The 27,788-nt window shown below is 38.9% G+C and overlaps 1 protein-coding gene across 8 annotated transcripts in view; it reads right to left on the bottom strand.

Annotated features, from left to right (window-relative positions):
• Nucleotides 1–27,788, bottom strand: part of THSD4 (thrombospondin type 1 domain containing 4) — a 244,912-nt gene that overhangs the window by 71,643 nt on the left and 145,481 nt on the right. Inside the window, exons 1-2 of one of the 8 annotated variants that reach the window (XM_038146969.1) lie at nt 24,113–27,282; nt 23,986–24,011 (exon numbers count right to left, since the gene is read on the bottom strand). The exons of 5 other annotated variants lie outside the window; for them this stretch is intronic. In XM_038146969.1, the coding sequence (XP_038002897.1) occupies nt 23,986–24,009 (24 nt within the window). In that variant the 5' untranslated portion in view covers nt 24,010–24,011; nt 24,113–27,282. Of the gene's footprint in view, nt 1–23,985; nt 27,283–27,788 lie in introns of those variants that run through there. 2 more of the 8 variants (XM_038146970.1, XM_038146967.1) reach the window with 2 other exon arrangements.

The following is a 27,788-nucleotide window of genomic DNA, read 5'->3' as shown; positions in this document are numbered from 1 at the left end:
CGGTACACCACTGAAAAAAACCTGGTCACACTGTGCATGCTCCAGTTTCAGCTAAGTTCCAGCCTCAGCCTACAAATTGGTACGTCAGGCCAGAGGTGCAGGGAAACAGTCCCTGAAGCAGCTCAGAAGTTGTGAGTTCTGCTGCACACGACTGAAGAACACACGACCAGCGAGGGATAAGGACAGAGACACACTGGAGCACAGTGTGCAGCAGACATGTTTTCCCAGTACAGAAGAGGACAAAAGAGGAGAGGATGAGTCATTTACTCAGAACCTGCAGAAACTGTACCAAGAATCCTGAGTCTTAACACTTCAGCTGTTCAGCAAACAGCTGATATCCAGTGGCTTTTAATCTAATGACTGCTGGCCTTCATGAGAGTCAAGGTGATTTCCTGATGAAACCTCTTGGAGGAGCAGGAGTTTGCAGCTGTCCTGCTCTAAAAACAAAGAAAGCTTTTATGACTGTTCCAAATACCCAAAAATGACAATATTCAAGTATATCTCAGTAATCTCTCTTTATCCTACCTCCCAAACTCCGTATGAATTTCCAAGGTCAGCTAGAAGTGCAGAGATGTATCCCAACACTGCACCCATAGTAAGGAGGTGGGATGGTACCACCAGCAGGTAAGAAACATCCCTTCTTTGTAAGAAAATGCCACATATCTTGAAAGGTCTGGCTTGCCACTTACTTGGTTAGGCGTTCCACAAATGCTCTTTTGGCCCAAGGCATGGTGAAAAGGAACAGGCAGTACCAAGTCCAGGCTTCAGAATCTGAGTTCCAAACAGGGCAGAGTGCAAGCAAGCAGTGCTCTCATTCCTGACTGCTCATCCTCATTTTTACAAGTTCTCATGGTCACCCCTGGACTGCTCCTGAGGCTGCACAGCCACGCTCGTGTTCCACAATGGCACCAGGCCAAGGCCTGACAGAGGAGGTTTAGAGACACCTACTGTGGCCTGACCTCAGTCCTCCCCTGAAGAAACATTCCAGCTCTTTAAATACCAGAAAGTCATAAACAGCCCGTGGGAGGAAGTGGGATCACCACAATTTCACCTTCAGGCTGCCTACATATATCCAACACCTCTGTCCTCCTTGTGGTTTAATTAAGCCACAACCTGCAAAGTAATCCTAACACTCTGGAGCAAGGGACTGAATCCAATATTCTCCCTGAGCTGAAAGTGACATCTCCCAGACAAGATAAAGTAAAAATTAACAGGTTTTGGCCTTGGGCAAAAAGAACATTTATGGAATGCCTAACCAAGTAACCCCTCTCTCCTTTGATGGAGGAATTATCAAGCACTGACATCCTGCAGAAACAAGAACTGAGTTGCTCTTTCAAGAAATTCGTACCAACAATGGGAGGTAATTTCCTAGCTTGACTTCTACACTAAAAACTGGAAGCTGTTGTATTTATCATGCTAACAGCAAAGCACATGTATCTTTTTCCTAGCACTTCTGTTCTTAGAATGTACAATCCATCTGTTAGTAAATTAGCTTGGCCTAAGGGATTATGTAATACTCTCACTCTCTCACTGTATGGCACCAATTACACACAATTTCAGTTTCAGTTGTACTGTAGACATTTCAAAATCTCTCCCTCCAAAGTACCAGCAAACTCACTGATGTAATTTAATTATTACATATTATTTGTGCCAAGACATGACAGTTTGGATTAATCAGTCTGCCCATCCTTGATCCCCAGCAAAATCACAGAAACAACTCTTCTAGGAGTTGTTACTTACTCTTACAACTTGATCTTTTGGCTTACTCTTTCTACTCCAAGTCCCTGATAAAGTGTATTATAGGAAGCCAAAGTAACATGGCATTTTTATTCAAGCCACATTTAGGCTCTTGCTGGAAATAAATACAAATTTCCTCTGGCTGTAAACTGAGGATTTTCTTCCATTTAATTCTGCCTTTTTAAAACGTATTACTCTGCCAGTGAGTGCTTTTCAAATAGAAAACTCTTCATTTCTTTCACTTAGTTCTATTGTACCTGCTGTGGCTTGCAGGCAAAAACATTACTTTGCGAGTGCTGTGAAGGATTTGAGTTCCATTCCTTTTTCAATCCTGCATGCTTTTCTCCAGTCTTTTCTCTCTACTTTATCACTCAAGTATCTGTTTTTTCATAGCAGGGGGTAGGGAGAGAGAAATGATGAATAGTGTTGTGCTTAGCCTCCTAAATACTTTATCTGGGCACTGAACTCAACAGTAATTCTGCTACTTCATTTCTTGGAAAAAACCCACATATTTTTCAATCCAGCAAATTCTGTGGAAAAAATGTAACACTTTTCCAGAATATAATTCAGCAACAGCTAATGAGATGTGTGTCCCACCTACTTCCATTTCCCAGTGTCTCTGGAGTGGGATTTACTCAACTGGTCCTACACAACCAGCAGGCACTCTGACTAATATTTGCTTTGGTATAGCAATTTCAACTATCCATTGCAAACACAAGTGCCCATCACAGTATGAACAGTGCAAATTCTTTGACAACCAGCCAGACACCCTGGATAACTGTCCTCCTGCCCAAAACTGTTCTGCTTGCTCTGTTTTCTAGAAGCCCACAGCCCAAAAACTCTGAAATAATTTTTATGCTATTCAACAAAATAGAATTAAAAATCTATTTTGAGCATATTTACTGATTTAAGCTTTTATGGTACATACTGTTGATATGGTTTCTGTATCCTTATCAGATGCTAACTTGCACGTGATTTCTCTCTGAATTTGAAATAATATTCTTTAGAAATGCTATTTAATTGTGATTCTCCTAAAAATCTACTCGAGTGTGCATTGCCATACAATCACTGGCCAACTAAAGGGACACAATACTATCAGGTATGAAGAACTGCAGGTTATGACTACAGCGGAGACCTTACTCTGAATGAGGTCCTGAATGAGGTCTTCAAGACTGAGCTCTAACTCAAGAGTGTGTCACAAACAGAAAGCAATTAAAATAGAAATGTCACAGAAGTGTATACAGTAGCAACAACAACTATACTACATCCCAGAAAAATATGCTGACATACGCATTTAAGGGCTTACAAATGCAATTAGGTGGCCCAAATGGATGTCACTAGCTATCTAATACTGGCATTTCATAAATATCTTAATAATTAGTAGTTGTAAAAATGAGACTAACTATAGTATGAAATTATACAACTGAGAAAAAACCCACATCTGAATGATTTCCTCATTGCAGTCCTGCAGTATATCCAGACTCATTTCACACACACACACAGACACACAAACAAAAAAAACCAAAAGAAACTCTCTCTTTTCCCTAGCAGAAAGTACTACAAAACAAGTAACTGCAAAAGCAGGGAAGTACAATGTCAATAAAAGTTCTGGCAAACTTAGATTGTTCCAATTAGAGACACTGCCAAAAGCTATATGGAAAGAGCCAACAAAATACCAATGGCAAGCAAGGAAAGAGCCAGCCAAGCCAACACACTGTTTGGTTTCCCATCCGAGGAAGGAGAGAAGGAAGAGAGGTGAATTTCCACCTGGAACAAACACATTAAATACTCCAGAGCACAGAATTCTGGCAGCTGTATTTGCTGTTATACTGAATCAATAGCCTGATCAAATTTGGCAACACTCAGGCAAGTGTCTGTTTTCTGCATTCACCCCTATGTAAATATCCAAGAAGCACAGCTCCATCTGAGGATCTGCGGAGCTTGTATGTATTGAGGAGGACAATTCAGCCTCAGGGGAACCATAATAGTGAGGGTTTCCCAGCAGCTCTCTGCAAGAGGAAGTGGAGGGGACCAAACTTTTTCTCTACATGTCAGCATCATGCACAGTGTGTAGGCAGAAGCATGCACAACCAACCATGGGCAGTTTCAGCAATTCTATTGCACAGCAAACTGATCACAGTGCACAAAGCAGCTGTGACTGAAAAAGGCAATGATACGTGAAGCACATGTCATTTAAAAATGTGTGCAATAATACAACAAAGAAACCTGCAACAAACTTGAGATTAAATACAATACAAGCACAAAGGAATAAAAAAGGGGGGAAATTAATGAATCAAACCGTACCATTACACAAAGAAAGTAAAGAGATGTCCTTGAAATCAACTGAAAGTCAACAAAAAAACTTCCAACTCCTTCATGAGTCCTATGATTGTGTTAAGCCAACTAGATGGTTATAAGGAGAAGTACTAAAATGCAAGTAATGCTTTCAAAAACGTTAAGAGTACAATTTCACACAACTTGGATCTTTACTTCTCCAAGATTCACCTGAACAAAACAGTCCACCAGAACAGTTTCTAAGCAGTTTTAGTTTACATAACTTTGGAACTGGAGAGTCCCAGGATAATGCCCTCCCTAGTCTTTAAAATAATAATAAGGGAGCACTCTCAAAATGTGCAACATCCCCTTGTGCCAAGATACCTTAAGGGCTATATAAATTTCTGTCAACAAGGTGTTGTCAATTTGCTGAAAACCAATGCTCCAATCAGCTATTTTATTATCCAACAGGTGTCTGCAGCCATGTTATACAGGCAACTCATGCAATAAGAATAAACACATTCCCATATGAACATTCCAGACTGTGTTTATATTGCTTACATCTACAATTAACATCTATATCATTAGCGAATTAAATACAATACTTGAAAAAATTGCCTGATAGTTCAGTACAAATGAAACTCCAGAGCTGAAACAACAGACTGATAGTACAATGTTGTTTAAATAAAATTTACTGTAAATGGAAACTACTTAAAGTGCATAAAGGAAGGAAAATTATATTAGATAATACTACCAAAGTGTATTTTTAGTGACGACAGACTGGCTGTGAAATTATAGCAGATTGCTAAGACATCAGTGCTGGCTGAGGAAAAACAGTTTGAAGGTAAAGCAATCAATTGAAACTTTAGTAATCAGATTAACAGAGGATACAATGAGAGAATTTAACAAGCAAGCAGATTGCACAGACTAGTCTCCATTCTGATGCCAATTGATGGCTGACAAGTCATTCTGTTCCTATGAGGAATTTTGAACCATTTTTCATTAGCTAGATTACAGTTATGTCTAGAGAATACAATGTAAAAAAAAAAGTGACAAAAGCATTTTATTGAAATATTCCAAGAGACAGTAAGACACAGAGTGTTGTCATAATATTTGCAGACATAAAGCCATAACACTGACTGACTTACATCTTGAAAATTACACCGAAGTCTATGTACAGAATAGTACCAAAAATATTCAGATTGTTATGGATGAAAATATGTATGAACTCCAGAACAAACAGCCAAGCAACAGTTTAAAAAAAAAAGGCCTGTGTTGCTAACAAAGGACACTGTTCATTACAATTCAATTGAGAAACACGATGTGCATGCCCAGATCAGATAGCCCAGTGCATCACAGCTCTGCACTGTGGCAGGAGCAGGAGGGCTGGGTGGTACAGCAGGTCCCCTTCACCCCTCCTGTTCCTGTTGCTGTAACAGGCACAACAACCATTGCCATGAAGTTATCCTGAAAAAGGGGACAATGCCCTGCAACTCTTCTTTGGATTTATGGAGCGAGTTCATGAGTCAAAAAGTCACTCCCAACTATCTCTAAGGTTGGACAAGATCTGCCAAAAACTCCAAGTCCTCCTCACGAAGCAAGAGCCAATGCAGGAGACAGAGCGAGGACTGGAGAGGGCACTCCTTGCCCTCCGCGTTGCACAGAAGTGATCCCAGCCAAAGTACCTGGATAGATACATCTTGGTGCTTCACAGCGGATGTGGGTATGTCAGTGCCAGTGCAAAATCAACCTGACTCCAGATTTAACCACAAAAACCACTGACAAAAGCCTCTGTGTAATTTTATCACCTTGATTTCCAGAGATAAATAGGCAAATAGTAAGCCATATTTTCTTGTTAATTTTACCCTTACAAAACCTCTGATTTGCTGGATAAATTTGGAAAGCTTCTTTATAGAATTCTAAAACTTTTCCTTATCTTTAATGAAGTTGAAAATCCATTATTACTTACAAGTCAGCCATCAGTTCTAAACCAAACCATCAACAGAAAAGTTTTCCTGGCTCTGTCTGTAAGAGCTGGTAATGGCTTAAAACTGTTAATTGGAAAGAGACCATATTATTATAACACCAACTACAAGCATAATTCATGATTTTTAGAAAAAACCACTAAATATATGGAAGATACATGGCAACTTGAAGTACAAACTATTTCTTAATGCCAGATTGAGAAAAGGGTTTATGTGTAAGAACAATCTGTAAGTGTAAGCAAATGGAAATAATTGAACCATTTACATCAGAAATTAAACTAATTGCAATTTAAAATAATTAAATTAAGAATTAAAATGCATTTACATCCTTAAGTGTATTATTCTGACATTAAATCAATCACTACTTCGGTCTTGCCAAAGTATGACAATACAAGGCATCTCACCTGCTCTCATTCTACTTGCTGCTCATTTTAAATGTGTTATCTCACTTTTCTGAGTTTTGTCAGGACTGTGGAAGAGTCCTGATTTTAAGGCTGTGGATTAAGAGATAATTTTTCAAGACCAGTCCTCTCAATTTGCAGAACTGACTGCACGTCTGATTTGTTTTGCCTGGCAAGCTCTGCTGAGTATTAATCTTTGCTTCCTGAACAGTAAGGCCCATTGACTGAGAGATGTGGTTGGCCTGATATCCTCATTCTTTATGGAAATCTAATTTAGTTTTTAACGTAGATTTCACTCTTTTGCTTCTTGTTATAATATAGTTTAAAAACAATGGGTGTGTTACGTGAAAATGGCAACTCAAAGATAATGCAATCACTACTAGCAGAGGTAATCACAAGAAACTTTCAGTTAAAATGTCTTTACATTGTTTTGTCATTTCACACTGATAATGCACAGCAGTGATTCTAGTAATGACAGTTACAATGTGAGGTACTTCTTCACTGGAAAAGTTCTGCCTGACAGCTTTAAAATTCCCAGACTTCTGCAGACCTGGTCCCGATGAGTTTCTGCCAGTGTCTCTCCTGCTCAAGAAGTGAAGGTGAGTGAGCCGTGTGGTAGTGGGGACCCTTGTACCTGTCCGACTACCAAGATGGCATGCTAGGAAAAAAGATTCTGTGATCCAACACTAGTGTTGAATAAATTGCCTGAAGTGCAAACTAACATGAAGCAGAGCCAGAAGTTTCCACTCCTCGGTGCTCTGTACATGAAGCAGAGCCAAGAGTTTCCACCACCGTGTGCTCTGCAGCATAAGACCAAATAGATATTCAAGCCCACAGCTAACAGGACAGGAGGAAAAGTAATTCTCTGCTCCTTCACTACACTGAGCAGGATCAATGACCAGGAAATTCTAAGAGCTTATGCAAGGAGCACAGACTTGCAAAATGTAGGCAGAGGAAACTTTATAAAGACCACAGAATGAAGCCTATTATGTATTCATCATATTACATTTTAAATATTTTCTTTCTGAAGAACTTCGCCCAGATTGCAACTACCATTTCATATGAAGCTGTAAAAAAGTCACCATACGATGTTTCTTACTATATATTTGTTAAAAATTTCTAGGTGTAGATTAGAATTCAAAGAAATCATTATTTAAGTCAGTTGGTGCCTTTGTGATAATCAGCTTCCAAAACAATTTTTTTCTATAATTCTGGATACAATGCATACTATCTCAGTATAAAAGAAAGTTGTATCACAGAGAGCTTTAGAAACCTGATGCTAGAACTAAAAAAGAGCCTGAATATTCTACTTTATACCCTAGAGCAAAATTTGCAGCACTTTGAAGTTATAGCACAAAATTTTCAAAGCCTGCCTAACCTTAACAAAGAGTCTGGGTGATGTTCACTGCATAAAAGGAACAATGAAATTTGTAGGGCTGAAGAAACTATCTGTGGTTTAGGATCAGCCCTCCCATCCCCTTTCTACAGTCCTGTATGGCTCCAGACCTCCCTGGCAGCCTTCCCTTCCTCCCAGCCTGGGCCACAGATCCACCGCAGGATTTCTGTCCAGAGGCAGGGTTTCAGGATGCCAGGGTTCACAACATGAGGTTTCATCAAGGTTTCCCTGTTCCGTTTCCACATTCCTTTTCTTTCTCCAGTGCTATGCAGAACACCATAGATTAGAGCTACTGTGGTACCTAATCTAACCACCAAGGGAGCAGATAAAGTGATCCTACAAAAGCAAACACGCCTGTGCAATTCCCATCAACCACCACCTTGGCCCACAGAAACATTTCAACAGGCCACGTTTATGACATGCTCAGCCTCTCTGAGCAGGAAAGCATAAAACCTAGATCCACAGGAAAAATTCCTCACATCCTGTTCAGTGTGGAATTCCTCAATTCCATTATACAAAAACTAGGGAGGTGCTACTGCTACATTTTTGCTATGTAAGTAGTCCAGGCTTGCTTCTCCAGTGTCTTTCATTTTGATTGGACACAAGCACAAGGGAAAAGTGGGTGTAACACACTAATATTCTTATTTGTCCATATTTAGTACTTATTCTGCACTACTGTGTACAAACTAGACACTCATCTGGGCACATGCTACCTGGGCAACAAACACTGGGATGAAGAAAACTGTTCTAACTGCATTTTACTGGAGAAGATTTTAAAACCCGTAGTAAGCAGTTAATAGTTTTAAGATGGACTTTTTGTATATTTATTGTATTGTATAAATAAACAGAATTTTCCTGGACTCGGTTCAAGGTTTTTGTATTTGTGATATTTGTTTTAAATTTAAAGCAAGAAAAAGCAAGTACACTGCTATATTTCACAGAACATCTATTCTGTTACCACATGACAAAAACAGCAACCATACTAATAATTACTCTAATTCATTGAAGAGTATTTCTTTAAACTTGGCAGTGCAGTACAAAGAATTCCAAATGTAATTCTTAATATCCTCAGTCCAAAATACTGGCAGAGTTTAGAAGTCAGGCTTTCTCAAAAGGAATGTTTTTAACTTCAGCACTAACAGGGCTGAAATTATTGTAGAAAAAAATGTATTTCCTTTTTCCTTCAAACACCCACTGCCTTCTGCACAATCCAGCCCAAGGCTATAGAAAACTTTATGTTCTAAGTTTGGTGATCCAAATTCTTCAGTCTTTACTTGGGCAAAACTCCCACTGAAGCCAGTGAAGTCAGTGGGAGTTCTGCCTGGGTAAGAACCACTGGGTTTGGCTCAGTAAGCTGAGGAGAATGTGAGTGAAAGTCATGGCTACATGTAAGTAGCTCATTTTTCCAGCCATGAAGATCATAAATTACTTTACAACACAAAAACATAGAATGGTTTGGGTTGGAAGGGACCTTGCAGATGATCCCTTTGCTACCCCCCTGCCCTAAGCAGGGACATCTTCCACTCTCCCAAGCCCCATCCAAGCTGGCCTTGAGCATTTGCAGGAACAGGGCATCCATAGCTTCTCTGAGCAACCTGTCAGTGTTCAACCACCCTCACTGGGAAGAACTTCTCTCTTATATCTAATTTAAACTTACCTTAATACACCAGTGAGCACCCTAATAATTTCATATTACTTATATTAGGTTGTAGAATGCATATGACAAAAGGAAGAGAGAAAGGCTTGTATGACCATTGACAGAGTTAAGTGGCCAGGATGACACTAACTCTGTGTGCAGGTACTGCTTTTCAGTACAACTTCTAACACAGCAATCACGAGAAAGTATCTGGGACCTGAAATAAAAGCTTTTCTACAAAAAGGCAGGCAATGATTACTTGAACTTGCATCTCTTCTTAGAGCTGTGTATCTCAGGAGTGCAAGCTCTGCTTAAAACCTCAGCAATAGCTGTCCTACTGACAACTCACGAAACTCTATGACAACTCACGAAACTTTATGACAACTCATGAGAATCATGACAACTTATGAGAATCTATTCTTCAGTATGTCCCATAGCCCCTCTAGAAAATTTAGGTTCAGAGAAATGCTTCACAGAAAATACAACACACTGCTGTTTTATAGACATCGTATCACAGATGTGACATTATGGATCTTCAAGGCATCTCAGCATGCTTGCCCTTGCCTGCATAAGTATATTTTCTCTCACACATAGGTACATGCACTCTGTGTGAATTTGGTCTGAGTTCCCATATTTGGACAGCCCTAAACACAATCAGTGTTGTGAGAAAACAGATGTGGGGGTAAAGAGTGAAAACTAGTCCATACAGAAGGGAAACAATTAAAATGAATTAAAATTAATTTACAATGAAGTATTATTTGATTAAACCCATGTAAGCCACTCTTTGACATTCCACAGAACTGCATTTTAAGTATCGTGCTTAATTTTTAAATTTTCTGTATGTTTTCCTTCCCTCTCATTTCTACCTTATTTTAAGTTTTGATTCGAATTCCTAAGTAGGTTTTCAACATATATAAACTCAACTTTTGATATATTAACTGAATATTTCTACTCAACTTGAGCTTAAGACCTTGATAAGACTGAACGACATACCACTATCAAAATAATCTAACACTTTAGGTTCTTTCATCAGTTTTCTCTGTTCTGCACCTGTAAGAAACCAAGAAAAACCATTCTCAACAGTATATCAACAACACACTTTATTTTCCAAAAGATTTATGTCAGGTTTACCTGAAAGAAGCCAACAAACACATCTGAGACAGAAGTCATGTGTGATAATTTGTTATGCCACTCTTGTACTTACCTAAAAATGCGGGCAAAGGCAAGCAAAAATGGAATTTGTAAAGTCAATGGTCCTGCAAATGGATTAGCAGGCACAGTTAGCATACACAAAACCAGCGAGGATAGAATTTATCTTGGAGATTAACACTGAGGTATCACCTTGTGCCACTTCACACAGTGTTGGTTTAAACCTCTGGGGCACTTTTCTCCTTTTCTTTTTGGCAAGAGTGCTGAACCATTCCGCAGCAGATATTCCCATCAATTGCATCTCCTGCTGTTTTAAGACCAGTAGAGGAACTAAACGCTCCCTGTTGTTGATGCAGATCAGTGCATTTCAGAAGGGACAGAGGATAACAACAGGAAACAAGTCAGAGGACAAATAAATATTGCTACTTAAGCCTTCTACATAAGTGGAAAACCCTAACTCTTCAAATAAAAAATACATGCTGTTCAACCAGGCTGCCATGATAGATCTTAGAAAGACACAGACAGTTTTATGGTCTTATAAGTGTTCTTTGCTGAAAGGGAAACTTGGAAGCAATAAAGCATTTTCTTACAACTGAAGCCTGACCACAATTGCTGCCAATTCAACAGTAAACTGACTTCAGCTATGTGGAGTCAGATGGCTTCAGCTTCACCACTACAGGGAAACCAACTCTTGTAGCCTGGCACAACCACTGTCTGGAAATGTGCCATGATTGTGCATTGAGTTAAGCTCCAGACAGACTGTAAGGGCTGAACTTTAAACCATTTGTATTTGTAATGTACACAAATAAATTTATGGCTGCATAAAAACTGTCATGCTTCAGGGATTAACCTGTAATAACCTCTCCTGCTATGTTAACAAAGACATTTAAAATCTGCCTCTCCAAGTTACACAGGATTCAGGTTAATGAAGGCAATTCAAAAAGAAATTTTAGGGCCTCATTATATCTAATAAGGGATTAGTGACACCAGCAATTTTTAAGACCGTTTGTGGACACTTTGATGCTGCCCTGTGGCTTGGGACTCCCTCATTTTACCTCAGGATTCCCAGATGAACCTCAGTTTGGCAAGGTGAATAGAACATCACAGAAGTGAATGGCATGGAGGACTCAAAAATGGAAATAACTTTCAGACTGTCATGACATAGAGTTTCCTTGTAGGCATTCTACCATCTAACTGTTTTGTGTATCCCTATTTAATAGATAAGAAAAGGTCTGTTCTCATGAGGCAGACAGAGTTTACAAGAAAGAGTATCTATAGCTGAGCAGTGTTTTGTGATCCCACCGTAGCTAAAAACCCGACCAAAAGTTTCCTACTTAAGTTAAGCAAAGAAAAGACAAGAAACATATTGGTAGAACAGGAACTAGTCAGGGGGAAGTTTTAAGACCTGACCAGCTTTAAACACCCTGGAAACATAACTAGCTTCCCTATGCATTTGAGACAGGCACCACAGTTTTTGAGAACAGGAGATAAAGTAGGAGAAAGGGATCCTATTAGAACTCCATTAGGAACACCTGACAGCACAAGGCCATCTGTTAGAACATCCATACAGAAACTATCTCTTCTCAAAAGTCACAGCTCAGAAAAGCTTTACTGGAGATATTTCATTAACCAGACAATAAAAGATCCCTATGGTACAAGGCAATACACGACAATGCTACAAGGGTCAGCCTGTGCCATCAAAACTGAAGCAGCTGCAGAAATTAATGTATGCATAGTGGCAACTAAAGCTGGCAAAACAATTCTGATGACATTCCAAATCAGAAAAAAACATCCCAAAAGATCTGAAGGTCTCCTTTTTGCTTAGTTACTATTGTAAACTTCATGATCTGACACGTTTTCTGGGAAATTGTCAAATATTCAGACTATCCAACTTTTTCAGTCTTCTTTCCAAACAAAAAGTGTATTCCTAAATTTACCTACTTATTTCTGAACCTTCAAGGATAAAAGGAATTATAACAAGAAGGAAAATGGAAATTGTCATAAGAAAGATCATAAGAGAAGGTGACCTGAAACAGGAACTTGGACATCCTTACCCACAAGGACAATTCAAATCTTCTATTCCATTATGACTATTAAAGCTTCTATTTTTTTTCTGTCCAGACAAAACAGTAAAAATACCAGGAAGAAAATTTAGTTACATTTTTTAGAGATTCAAGGACATGAAGTTTAGTTTGATTCCTGACAAGAAATGGTAAGGTTTCCTCAGTTTCCACTTTATCTGAAGGGGTTCAACAAACCCGTAGTAGAAACCAATCTGAAGGACAGATACAAAAGCAGAAAAACAAAACCAAAATCCAAGACAACTCCAGCCACCCGAGTGGCAATCCAGACATGCCTCTGATGGTGTTGTACAACTGCTGACGTGACCTCACAAACTGCGATGTGTAGCTGGGCTTTATGCAGCCGCCAAGGACACACCAAGGCTGCAATCCACTACAAATGGTCTCCAGTTAACTGAGGAGCAATGCTAGACTACATTTTCTATCCCGAAGATGCCATAAAATGCCGTTCAAATTGCAGTTCATGTCCACTCGTCCCACGGACACAATGAACGCTGTTATTGACACAATGTTACTGACACACTTTGTCAATAACAAGTCGTAGAAAAACGAGCTAAAAACCTGATTCTTTGTCTGATTCAAGAAGTATTTTAAAAATGGTATGTTGTGCTGAAAGAAAAGAGACCACAAAGAGACACAATGATTGCATTTATATGTACACGTGAATACACTGGTAAGCATCACTGGGATCCTCTGAAGCAGCCCAGCAATGGTGTCTTGGAGGTAATTGTACAATAATTACCTGTAATTATCAGGTAATTATCGTACAATTATTTCAGATTAGATAAAAATTAACTCCCTCTTCATATCTCGAAGTCTGATAATTCAGTGAGTGAATAATGTATTAAAAGTGCTAAGTGATCTCTGAGACAAAGGCTTAATTTTCCCATAGATTCAAAGCAAATAATGGCAGATACTATTAAAAATTGTTATCATTAAAATGTAATTTAAATAAATAAATGCATAAAAATCAGAAACTTATTAAGCTGCAGGACTTTTACAAATGAAAGAGGGACAGCATGTCTGCTGAATTTTAGCTCTATTCTAAAATTTAAAAGGGTTTGCACGGAATTTAGCAAGCTGTTACTATTTTTAGAAATGTCCCACACCAGATGTTTTCTTCATTCCTTATGTTGCAGGATACCACATTTATTTCCAATGCACTTTCAACTCAGCCATTGTACAGATATTTGTACAATGCACATAGGGAAATTTGCATCTAATCAAGGCAGCAGGATTTGGCTAATGACATCTTTCCTAAATCTTCAGTGACTGAGATCAAAATCCTAATAATGACAGTTTTAAATCAGTGACCATTTGGCTTTCAGAATCTTTATCTGAGCCAAGACTTCACCTTGACATTCCCAGTGCTGATCCTCCACTTGCTTCCTTGCAATGTCTCCCTAATGAAGTCTCCAGTAGTTTCCACAAGGATGATTGTTTTTCAGGTCATTTCCTTACTTTCCTTGGCCAAATCCTCCTAAAGCAAACAATGTTTTAACAGCATTCACTTCTTACTTTCTAAAATTTTGCCAAACTGCTTAAGATGAGTAGAAATTTCCTTCTGACTTGAAGCAGAAGTAAGAGCATTTTCTAGCACCATTAGTTTGTTCTCCATATTGTCCTCACAGCAAGATGTGAAGTTGTGTGAATTTTAACTTGCTCACTAGGCATTCCCAGCCTTCTCTTCAACCCAAAACTTGAAATTTGAGTGAGAACAGTGCTATAGTACTATTAACATTGAAATTTGTGCTTGCAAGTTCTGTAGTGTTTATTCTTCACTAAAATACAGCTTCACCAGTTCCTTAATGCTTATTTAGCAGCTAGAAACAGCTGCAGATGTTAACTTTTGATCTCATCTGCTCTCAATCAATTCTGAAAATGAATGGCTGCATATACAGCTGGAGCTACACCAACTGCCATTCTTTCCAAGGACTAATGGACTTCTGTGCATCAGTACTGGCTTCTGACAACATGGAAAAATGTATTCGCTTTTTTAAGTAACTCCCACTTTTTCAGTGCACTGAATGTCTTATAAACAGGTATTTAGAGATTCTTCTTTCCTAAAATTTCCTTTGGGAAATTCATAAAATAACTAGATGGCTCATTTGTCACAAGTAGAAATTACTGCAGTGAGAATGACAAAATTGAAAGATGCCAAATGATTCAATGTATCCACTACTAAAGCAAAAATGATGGACAGGAAAAGCCCACACTTAAGAAGTAACATTTATTAACAGCTTTAAAATAATGTGACAGTTAGGTAATTTGTAAGGAGTGAGAACAAAGAAGAAACTAGAACTGTACTTGAGAGGTTCTTTCAAAGCCTCTCAGTATTGAAACAGCTATGTACAGGGAGATTAGTACCTCTAAAACGTTTAAATTTCTTCTGAACAGGAAGTCAGGATGACTATTTACCTTATACTGAATCCTAAGCATGGTTTTACTTGGTTAAGAACTGTTTTTACATGGTTAGAAACCCATTTCTGTGATTACAAATAAAGCACCATGGGCATTAGTTGTCACCCCCAGTATTTCTCTCATCTCAAAATCAGAAGTGGAATCATTCAGAAAGAAGAGGCAGGACACAAGCCAGCCTCTGCTGACATGGTCTAAGTAGAGATAATCCCCAATAGCCACACTGTGACAGCTGGATGCATTAGGAGTTTTCTTAATTTCACTACCCCAATGCTGCAGTCATTTTGCTTTGCTTTAGCTTTGTTCATTCCCTGAACCATAATAAAGCAGCTGAAGAAATGTTTCTATTTCTTGTGTTGATCCTTCCTAACTATTGGTTTCTTTGGTAATGCACTGTTCATCACCAACAGCCAAGCACCCCAACAAACATAACCCATTACAAGCATTTGCTATGTGCTCTGCCAGGGATCCTCAGGATAACAGTGAAGAGTTAACCTTGAAGTACTGAAGAATCATCTGAATACTCAACATTTTCAAAAGGATGAGATGCAGTCACAGAGCAAATGACACTGTAACCACCTCACGTCACCAGCAGAGAACACATGAGCAATCCTCATCGGCATGGGCGTCATGCACTCATCACCTCTGTGTCACCTGGGCACTATGGACTCATCAGCTCTGTCACCTGGGCATTATGTACCTATCACCTCCTCTCTTCAGTTCCTCCACAGCACCCAGAGAATCTGTGCCTGAGGTTCTCACTATCAAAATATTTAAGGAAATAGTTAAAGAAATTGTCTTCAGTTTAATGCACTGGCTCCAACAAGATAATTCTGCCATTTCAGCAAGAATCTTCCATTTAATGAGGAAATAAGAGAAGTTATTTATATAGTTAGTCTGTGTGCTTGTGCTTTTCTAGAGGATATTGGCTCATAGTTAACAAGATCAAAACAGTTGGTGCCGGTGGCTAGAATGCTTCACTATCACCTGCTCGTTCGAGCACTAAATAAATCTCAGTTTTCAAGTACTTACAAGCAAGAGTCCAGCACGTGTTTCAGACATTCTGTTCATGTACAGATGTTAATACATCCTCCACACACCAAATGTTATCAAATGTGGCTTTGTTGTCTCTGCAGCAGTTACTTAAAGCTCATTTGAAATGTACAGTGAAGTAACTACATTAATAGAAAGAAGAGATCTTTCCTCAGAGGGGGTGATTTTTTATGGTAGATCTATTAACTGTTTGGGATCAAAATGCAACATTTCCACATGCTTTTACCATTGCTTCTGTCATTTTAATTTCCAAGGTGCAAAGCGGCAATTTTATATTAAATACCAAGCTTCCTACTACATTAACATCTACCTGTGATATTAGTCAGCACCTTTTTAAAAACCAGTTTAAAAAACTTTTCATTTCCATTAAGAATTTGAATAACAAAAGGATTTGTCTCGAAGTCAAAAACGTTTGAGGATTTATTCTCATCATCATGACATTTAGGGAAGAAATAACATGAAATATGGAAGTAAACATTATGCTTCAGTCAAAAAGCAGTTATGGTTGGAGGACTAATTTATTGACTCCTAATTCACCTCATTCTTCTGTGACTGCCAAATAGGTAGGAGTGGAAATCTGTCAAAAACTTCTGTCTCTTGATAAAACCTTCCTCACAACCCACACACTGGGAAAATAGTACCTGTAACCCATGAAGAAATAGATCAACAGCTTCAGGCAATGACATACACAGGCAAACTTTTAATTTAATACTCTCTCATGCTTCACTTTCATGTGTCTCATTTAGCAAGGCTCTTTAAAGAGAAGCAATGTAGCTGCTGTCAGTGATATAATTGCTGCGTTGGTGCCCTTGGGTCCTTACACACCGGTGAAGAATGATTGATCCCTGCTGCTGTTGTTTTGGCTGCCATGAACAGCAAGTGATACTGAAGGAAAAATGGAGAAAGCTACAGATCAAGTAAGGACAGGGATATGTGTCACATACCAGTGCCCTTCTGCCCACTGTCTTTCCACCGTGCATTGAGTATTTGCTTTATGCTCCTGATGGCTGCACAATTGCCCCCAGCTCTGGACTCAGAGGCTCTGAGTACCAGCTCAGTGAGCAGTGCCAGTAACCAACCTCCAGCAGTGTGCCTCCAGGAAAGCGGGTAGCAAAATTCCATTTTGACTTTTAACAGCAAAGCATTTGTTTAGTTACTCAGCAGAGTCTCTTGTGTGTGCCAGGTCTCCCTTCCAGAAAGGCCCGAGAATTGTAATAATCAGCTTGTTTCCCTAAAATGGGTACATCATCCATGGGCAGAACCTAACAGTGCTGTAACAATTGCAAGATAATCTCACAGGCTGAGGGGAGCGGGAAGTGTTTTAAGAAGTGATATCACTTGAAGGCAACCACCAGGAGTTTACAAGAATTTCCATTCTTTTAATTAAAGATTTTATGAGTCTTGGAACACATTCCTGTGCCCTATTATACATCAGAGCACTTAAAAATTCAGAGCCTTATAAAACTGCCATAAAGAGATAGGAAAACCAAGGGAGTCTTTAGAAGAAAAACCTATTTATACAATGACTGTTATGATTTACAAAACAATTAGTGTGACTTATTTTACTTACTATATCTTTATTTCCTCCTTTTCTGTTGTTTGTAACCAACTTTCAATACATTGTAATATTAGCTACCTGCCTTCTAAATTCATTGCTCCATTTATATGCTCAGCATGTTTGGAACAAGTATTAAAATCCTCAGAAAAGGAGCTAAATTCACTGTGCCAGAAGAAAAAGCATTTACATTACAGTGATAAAAATACATTCACTAGAATTCAATTTTAAGACAATTATAACTTCAAAAAGTAAAAGTGAAAAAAAACCCCAAACAAATCAAAAGAATGGATACTGATAATGAAATATTATTAGGAAAGTATTTTGTAAACTATTAGTTTCTAGGGAAAATAGTATTTCCAGGTATAAAATTCATGGTAAATTCATTTAAACATATGTCTATCTAATAAGCAATCCAACAAGTTTCTGGAACTGCTTTTAAGAAAATGGTCTATGAACCATGTCTCAGAAACAAATTAGCTCATCCATCACACGTAACCATTTCTTTGGTAATGACTTAATGAATTTAGCTTCACTATGCTAGGACTGAGCACGATGCTGTAATTACTGTGGGAATTACTGCAGCCCTCAATCCATCTTTTAGATGTTTATGGCATGGAACAAGAAGCTCAGCACAGCCTGAACCAGAGCCCAAAGCCAAACGACTTTGGAACTAGAGAACTACTAGGGAAGTACCCTTACAGATTTTGGTCAGTACACACCACTCTGCTGGGACTGCAGTCCTGTCTTTCCCACAAGAATGGGCAGGGATACACCATACAGGAAGAACTAATGCCATACAGAAATCCGGATACACCATACAGGAAGAACTAATGCCATACAGAAATCCGGATACACCATACAGGAAGAACTAATGCCATACAGAAATCCGGATACACCATACAGGAAGAACTAATGCCATACAGAAATCCAGAGAATAAACCTGGAAGAACATTTATCCCCCCTAATGACATAGGGTAAAAGAACACAGTTGGAATCATTTTGCTAGAATATAATTAACTCTAGACTGACCATTCTACTACACCAAGTTTACTCCAGAGTTTTCAAAGCAAACCAGGGTTGTACTACTAACACTGCAGTTGAGACAGACAATAAAGCTGGGGAGAGTGAGGCAAGAATGTCAGAGGTCAAATAAACCTGTACTGTGGTATTTACACCAATACATAGAGCATATTCTTATAATTTGGCCAAGGCTGTGGATATTTACTTGACAGGATTATTTTTCAACTATCGTATATCTCACTTTCAGATGTTTTACTGGTGATGTCAGTAGTTACTGCCATATGTAAATTACCATCTCTTTTTTTCTAATCAGGTAATTTTAAAGTAAATCCAAATAAATTTCTTTTATGCTAAATAAATAAATGGTTCAACCCCTCCCTAGTTACCAGTCCACAAATATTCTCAAACATTCTCATGCTTCATAAACAGAAGGGTTAAGGGTGATGTTTTATGGGAAAGCAACAGTCAAGGTGATGTATCAATTTCTCAGGAGAATCAATGGAAACCCCATTAACCTTGGCTTGCAGATGGAAACACTCAGGTACAGAGATGAGGAATTTTTGCCTGTATGTCAGAGGGAGAAATGATGTTTTCTTACATGTGGGCCCTGTGGAAGTCAGAGGAAATGCTTGTTTTCTTGGGCCGCATCATGAGCTCCTGCCCATGACTGAAGGTGTAGCATCAGCTCAATTAGATCCTGGTGATGGAGCAGACACAACGTACCTAGTTCATCTCCTGGCCATACACAGCTTCTTTGAGACAGTGCTCAGATATAAAACCATTCATGTGCTAGAAAGGCTGATTTTTCAAGCAAATGTAAAAGTTGTTCTGACTGATAATGTTTTGAGCCTCTGAATTGTGTTCTACCTATGTGGTCCAGGAATTTATAAGTAACAGCTGTATAACAGCGCAACCTCACAGAACTATCATAAGGATAAAAAAATTGAAGATGACAAAATCCACAGGTACAACAGTCATTTTGGCCAGTCCAGAATGGCTGGTAAGGTACACCTGAATGCAATAAATGAAGACCACCAACAGTCATACAGCATAAGCATTGCCATGCTCATTCTCCATGCTGCCCTTTCACAGAATGGGCCAAAATCCCATTAGCTGCTGCAGATGTGACCTGCTGGGGAGCTCACTGCCTCTTCATAGGTGCAGCAGGTGTGACCACAGGACACCAAAAGATTCAGCCGAGTAAGGTCAGAAATTTTACTCCAGTAAGCCTCAGGAAAGAGAGCTCCTCCTTGACAAGAGAACAGTCATTCAAGAGTGTCAAAAGCACCATGACCTCAAGGTGTTTGGGGCTTTTTTTTTTTTGTATTCTTCCTTCTTGCTTGACCAGGATCAACAAGGGAGAGTTGTACCACACAGAAATAAGTAACAACACTGAGTTGAACACTGGGTTGTTTTCACTGGTATGAACACTGAGTTATTTCTTGCAATGGGTTGCATTTGTACAGTGGGGATTGTGACATCTGACCCTGTTCAGTGAATGATCTTTTCAAATGCTGCAAAGTTTGCTTTGCCTCTCTGGTTTCTGTGGACAAGCTACACACACTGCAGAGAGGCCAAGCAGTGCGGAGGTGGAAATGAACAGGAGCTCATGGCAATAAGCCCCCTCCGCACTCCTGCCTGCTTATTCCTAGTCTTGCAACTTGGGACACTGTGTAGAACTGCTTCTTTTGTTGGCCCACAAGCCACAGATGAGAACCAGCAGTGTCTGCAGCACACCAAGAATCCCACTCAGAGCTGCTCAGGCTCCCTTTACTCATTTTAGAGGGCGGAACATGACTTTTTCCACCCTCTTTATACCCCAATTCCAAAGGGAAGCTTTTCACATCTGTGAAATTTATTTATAATAAAAATATATTAAAACAACTCTTGAGGACACTGTTTAGTATCTTCTACACTTCATGTTGAACTACTTTATGAAGAAAGCTGAACAGCCTCTAGTATTCAATACTCTGAAGCTGAACAGTATCGACCCATTTAAACAAAACTTTTGCTTCTATAAACAGCTTGATTAATGTGGCAAAACATGCTGCTATCTGTACTACTACTACTACTCAAGGACTGAAAAGAATCAGGTATATTAAAACCTGCTCCTGCTCACTTAAACACGCTGAAAGTTCTGTGTTAAGTCATGTATTATGTATTTTGATGATTAGTAAGATTATGATTACTTATCACATTAAAACACAGATCAAATCAACACAGAAGTTATATGTGAGGCTTCCTTCCCATTGTCTACCCATTTTGTCAACTAGACTGATTTTTTAAAAAACACTAACAGAAAACAATTCAAACCAAACTTAGAATGGTACAATTTGGTTTTGCTTTATTGCTGAGAAGGCCAGGCTGGTGACTTTGGAACATTTGCACAGCTTCACTGACAGCTGTACTAAGGCAGATAGGGCTGACAGTACTGATTTATGGTCAATTTGTATGGGATTAAGGAAGCTACTAAAATGGGAAAATTCAGTTAAATCAACTAAAATCCCAAGGCATGTGAAATTCTCAAATGCAAATATCTGACAAGTACTCTGAGAAAATAGAGTTTAAAAGGCTACCTGCTTTTGAGTGAAGAATGATGATAGACTTAGGAATACCTGAAAATACAGGGATGGGCTGTTCCTCAGGAAAACTCCCTGCTTGCTCCAAGATTTCTCAAGCCCAATGTATCTAGTCAAACCAACGATTTTCCTGCTAGAGCTGATTCCAAACTACCAGATGAAAGAAGTGAGGAGGAGGAAAGCTTGATTAAGCATTGTTTTGCTAGGAGTTCAGCATGTTCATTTGCCGAGAAGCACAAACACACAAGCTCTGGGCTTGGCCATACAAATGGGGCACAAGTTGCAAATCTATACAACCTTATTTCCTTCCTGGATGGAAAAGTGATGCAATGTAGTTTCACTGACTTCATGCCAAGTCATGCCTTAAATCAGCAACAAATGAAAAGCAGAACATAATCATACACACATTAGAACAAGAGTTAGGGGTTCCTCAAGAATTATATGGGAAAAAACATACTACTTGAATGTTTGTTATTTTCTGTTTCTTGAACAGTTAAAATTCTGCAGCATTAAAATATAGACAAAACAAGCTGGCAAGAAAAGCAACTTCCCATTGACTTCATAATCTATCAAAAACTGACACTTTTATGAGCACAGCTTTTAAAAACACATACCTATAAATCAATTAAAATATTCAGAGAAGTATACAAAACAGTTCAAAGGAGCACAAAACAACAATTCAGGTTCCTTTAAAAAATGGCTTCTCACTTATTTTCTCTGTCTTCAATTCACTGTCAACCACAGAAAAAATCTTAACTGAGTAATTTCCTAGAGAAATAATATTTATGTAGCCAAGGTTCTGCAGCTGGAGCAGGGAAATGCACAAGATTATCGGGTGGTCTCTTACAATACAGGACAAAGAAATATTATATTAATAACAGTAGACAGAGTATATTTTATTATGAAATTTCCAAAATTAGGCATATGAACATAATAAAGGAGAAAAATTCTCACTATGCTAAAATCTACAATCTAAAATTCACTGATAAAGCAACAGGCCAATTTTTTATATTCTGTCTGCTGTATTAGCTGAAAAACTAAGAAAAACAGTCCAGTTTAAAGTACTTGGCATATGGATCACAGTGGCTAAAACATTCCACATTGCACTTTTACAGCAGAAATTAATTTCCAGGTAAGAACACAGCATTGCTTTTATTTTACTTGCTAACGAGGATAATTGGCAGGCAGCACTGCTGCTGCTCTAGATTTGTTCTTTATATGGATCTCTGTAGACCACATGTGCATGCAGTGGTGACAGAAATATTTTCCATATGAGCCACCACAGATTTTAAGGTCCCTCAGTCTGAACAAGGTGAGTCCATCTATCATTTTCTGTGCTCCATAACAATCAACCAGGAAGTTAAAAACTTCTGTGACAACTAGAGGGCAATGATCAGCTTCCAGTTGCTCTGATCATCAAACCACTTAAATTTGTTGAGACACTGCTGAAAACCTTTCCCTGCTTTAACTAGATCAAAAGCAGCACGAGATTTCACTGAGACATTTTCTTGAAACAAAGCTGTTACAGATTCTCTTATTAAAACACCCTGAAAGCAAAATAAAGTTTATTTCTAGACATGAGAGCATCAACCACACAGTGTTGGACAAGGTGTTTTTTCCAGATCACTTCCACCTTTACCAGGGAAAGTAATTGATCTGGACTTCATTAGGCTACTATTAAGTTATGAAAGCACCAATAAAGCTTTAAAGCAGAATCACTGTTTTCAGAAGATTTACTTAAGGAAAGCATATTTATGGAACAAAATTATCCAACGATTTGTTTAAAATGCACTGCTACACATCCCATTTCAGGTAGAACGAGGGAGAATAAGTATCAAATGTGTTTTCTGCAAGTAATTTCATTAGATGGAATATTTAATATCAAATAGTACCACGCCTGCTAAGTTATTTCCTAAATGGCAAAAGAGTAGCAGAAAATTTCTGCTTTGGTATGAAATAAGTACTTGATGACAAACTGCTCTGATGAGGACAAAAATCTGGAAAATGGCTCTTCATAAATCAAGCAGCAACTTTTTTAAGCATATAAAGAGCTGTTCTATTCCACCGTTGAAGATTTAGGAATTAGGAATATTAGGTACACATAAAGTCCCTCTTTGATTATACGATATGGAGTTTTTTAAAAATCAAGTTCTTTCTGCCCTGCCCCAGACTAAACATTACATGTATTTGCACAAAAAGAATGTTATTAGAGTAATGAAGCCTGGAGTTTTTACATGCTCACATCCCCAAAATGTATCCTGTGCAAAACCTTTTTCACTAGTGCACATTTTTGCAGAAAATATGAACAAAACAATACCATCTACTGCTGCAGAGTATCATATTTCTCTGTATGTTAGTAAAGAAAAATTCACAAATTAGTCATCTCTCATAGAAAGCATACTGTATATCAAATCCAGAAAAGTTAAGTTTCAAACTATACTCCTATAGTACCTTTTGGCTTTTGCAAAGGAAAAACAAACCAAACCAAACCGACCCAAAGCAAAAAAAGCAAACAAAAATCCCCTGAACAAAACAAACCCCCAAAACTAAACCAAACCAAAAGCTTTTTACACAGCACAAACACCACAATTCTAAAATGTCTAACAGCATAAAAATCATTCACAGCCCATCTTAACAGATATGAAGAAAATGCAACTGTGACAAGACGATTTTTGACAAGACATTGTACTTTGCTTACCTCACCCCCAGGTCTTGCTAACATTGCTGTTTGAAAGCAGAGCAACATTAGTATCAGGTAGCTGACAAACATTATTACCCAAAGTTAGAGCTACCCTGGAGGAGCAAACCCTCTGCCAAGTACTAACAGCTAGCAGATGCACTTGTGTCTCAGGATCACAGCCCTGAGCTCTTGGAGGTACGAGTCTGTCTCCCTCTCCCCCTTTCTCTCGCACTCACGGTCCGACCAGGAGCTTTGCTCTCAGCCACTGCTCTGAAGACAACTGGTAAGTTGATCTCTTCATGTAATGACTTCTCCCTGCTGGGGGAGGGGGCTCGGCAAGCACTGAGCTGGGGGGCTGCAGTCAGTAGGAAGCGAAGAAGGGGAGGGACAGAAATGGTCACTGCCAAGTTATGCATCTGCTGTGATTCATGGAACAAGCTAAACGGTAACCTTTAATGCACGAGGAGCTTTGGCAAAGCGTTATTGACTTAGGCAGGCATGATTGGAGAAACAGGCTAAAGCTGCTGCAAGAGATGCCTGTTGATGGTTAGACGGCATGTGCTACTTAAAGGTACAGCACCTCCTTTTATTAACAAGTTTATAATACATAGATCACAACTTAAAATCCAAACAGGAAGCAAACTACAGTTTTACAATCAGCCCTACACCAGCACAGTCCCACAGTCCCGCAAGCCGAACAGCCTGATCCTGCCTTATCAGTCAGAACCTGCTGCCTCTCATCCCTGGCCCCAGGGCAACAGCCCAGGGGAACCCAGGTGCCCGTTTGCTCTCTAGAGTGTCACAACTGCTTCCTGAAATGGACCTCCTTCCTTTAGAACAGTCCTGGAGTAGGATATAGATGTTGTCTCTCTTTCATTTGTGTATTGCAGCTGAAGAAAGGAAATTTTGATTTATAACGGTCCAACCCATCAAATAACCTGCTTTGACTAAGCAAGCAAAAGTACAAGTCTTTCTTAAAGTTCCAACTCCTGAAGTCAAAAAACCACACTATATTCTCATCTTTCATGTAAATACATAGTTCTTATCCATATGGTTCCAGGGGATATCTCAAAAACATGGCCCAAGAATAACCTGGTCTCGTATGTCAGACAGTAAACCACATGAACTCACCATACAGGTACTTGAAAATATCTCAACATTTTAGGAGGTAGGAAGTAAAAATGTTGGTGAAATTGAGAAGAACACCGTTACTAAGTATTATATTTCTTTTTATAATTTGGTGAGCTTTGTATACACAGCTGAGTATGTCAGACTCCTCAGGCTATTTTTAAACTAGCATTACCAACCTGCCTTTTCCTCTCCTATGAGAGGTGAAAGATAAAATAATCTTCCTCAGAACTGCAATTAAATACAGTCAAACTCCCAAAGCACTAAAGAAAATTAGCATTCACACTGCTGCTGAAAGTCCAGATTCTGTTCTATTTGCATTTGGATATCCGGTTCTCCAGCAAGACAAAATCTGACCTCTATTAATTAGACATCACTGTCACTGTACATCTTTCCTCCCAGTTCTTTCCTTTTACAGACTCCCACTATTGCCCATAAAGATCCCACCTTCTCCTGCCTAACCTGTCTCGCAATGCTGTGTTTGTTCAACACCTCCAGAAAAGCCTGCCCATTTTTGCCTCTCAAATCAGCAGACCACCTTTCACCTCCTCTTCCCCTTTTGATACACAGCCTTGCAGTGCTGTGGTCCTGGCAGCACCACGGCAGTACCGTGCTCAGCGAGGGCACGCCAGGGAGGAGGCCCTGCAATGCAGGCCGGCCAGGACCAGGGGTCTCCATGGCACAAGAACCCTCTTCAGGTGACTCCCCTTGAGGGAGCAGTGCAAGCTTCAGAACATTTAAGGAGCCAGAATGAGAGTTTCAGTATGGACCTCAAGAGTGGTTCTCCCAAATGATCTGAATGATCACAGGCTGGGACTCTTAGGAATGGTGACTGACAGCCCAAATCTGCAGCTTCTGACACTTCTGACATCTGCTTTCTTCTTGCCACTGTAACCTTAATGGTACTTTCTGACAAAAATCACTGACAACTCTCCATTACTTTGTGGTTCTCACAAATACAACACCTCCTTTTAAGACCTACAGTAAAGAAGTATTTTCTCCCCTTCTAAGGCAAGCTGAAGGTTTGCAGATCACACCGTGGTGCTGACAGCTAAATGCAGAGCTGCCATTACAGCTACCTTGTACACTGGTTGCCTATGGCAAAGTCTTCAGACTAAAAATGTAAAGCCAAATAAACTTAAGGAAATTTTCCATCAAAACCCTGTCAGGAGGCCAATCTGTCCTTCCATATTTTTTAAAAATATCTAGATGTACCACAAAAGGAAAAAGGATAGTGAGCACACTGCCAACTAAACTGGAGTTCAAAACACTTCCAACAGAAGAGCTGCAACTGTGATACTCTGAAAATAGATTTAGTGCTTGAAGAAGTTTTAAAAGAACACACCATTTCAGATTGCAGTGTGTAACAGAAGCTCCAATGATGAAAGCTCCTTCATGCAGATTGACTACTGCTTCCATAAAATTAAACTCTGTCTTCTTTTGCTGTTCTTCACAAAGTGAACTAATTTTCCTGAATAAATATATAGCACAGGTACAGTATTGCCAATCTTTAATAGCAGGCGGAAAAGCAAATTTAAGGAAATGAAGAGCACCTGTGATTCTAGTCTCCTCTCTGCTGATCATTCCACAGAGCAGTATATTTTCTGCAAATAATGAACAATCTTAGTGAAGTCTAACTGAATATTATTAGGATGAGTTTCTGAGCACAGAAAGCTGTACTACATTCCCATTTAATACCTCATATAAACTAATTCTTTCCATATGCATTTCATTTTTCCTCTATGAAAATACAGGCAGAATTCCCTTAATTTCAGAAGCTGGTGCTCTGTTCTCTGTGTTAAGACAAGACATCTGCTCATACCTGCTCCTGTGCCTTCAAGCTTTATCCCAGTGAACTGGATGGAATTGTGCTGGTTCATAGGCACAAGCACAGCCTTTCTTTGCAGCACAGAGCAACTTGAAACTTAACACTATGCCCAGCTTGCACTGCTGCAACCACGATCGGAACTTCTCTGCAAACCTCAACAATCACTACACTGGAGATCACAAAAGTACTGGGGCAATGAAAAAATCAGTTTATGAATGATGAGCTATTTCAGATAGGAAGTTGTGCAGTAGCAGATAGAGAAACCAAAATATCTTGCAACAGTTAAATGGAAGAAATAAGATGTTAGTAATTTAAACATAAAAACACCTTTGCTTTTACTTAGAAGCATAGCAAAAATAATAGCGTAACTATTTTAGGTATATAACTGAGATAGAAACTCAAAAATTGTAGTTTAAAAAGAAAAACAAAAACCTAACCAGAAAAAGCCATCACAATGTTTTGGGAGAATGTTCCTATCTCTTGTTCTTGGAAATAAAGATATACAAAACAAAGAAAGGACCTTTGGATAGTACAGTCCTTTCTAGGAAAGTACTGACATCCATCTGTGAAAAAATTAGCTGTCAGTCTCAAAGGGTTTATGAACAACAATTAGTTTATGAAGTTTGCTTACTACTTCTTCCTGAAGCAATTGCACCTGAATTTCAAAGAGGACAAGTTTGTTAAACTTTTCAAAAGTATCACAGCTACTGCTTTCTGCTAAATGTATATTAGCTTAGAAAGTTGACCAAATTCCTAATATAAAAGTAATAATAGACAAAGCATGAGTCAAAACAATCTTTTAAAGACTTCCTTTCTACTTCCTACAGCCTCACTCTCAAATTCTTAAAGCAAGATAACATAGGGG

This window comes from Motacilla alba, chromosome 10, assembly GCF_015832195.1.
Source record: "Motacilla alba alba isolate MOTALB_02 chromosome 10, Motacilla_alba_V1.0_pri, whole genome shotgun sequence".
NCBI lineage: Eukaryota > Metazoa > Chordata > Aves > Passeriformes > Motacillidae > Motacilla > Motacilla alba.
This window is presented reverse-complemented; position numbering and strand designations above follow the sequence as displayed.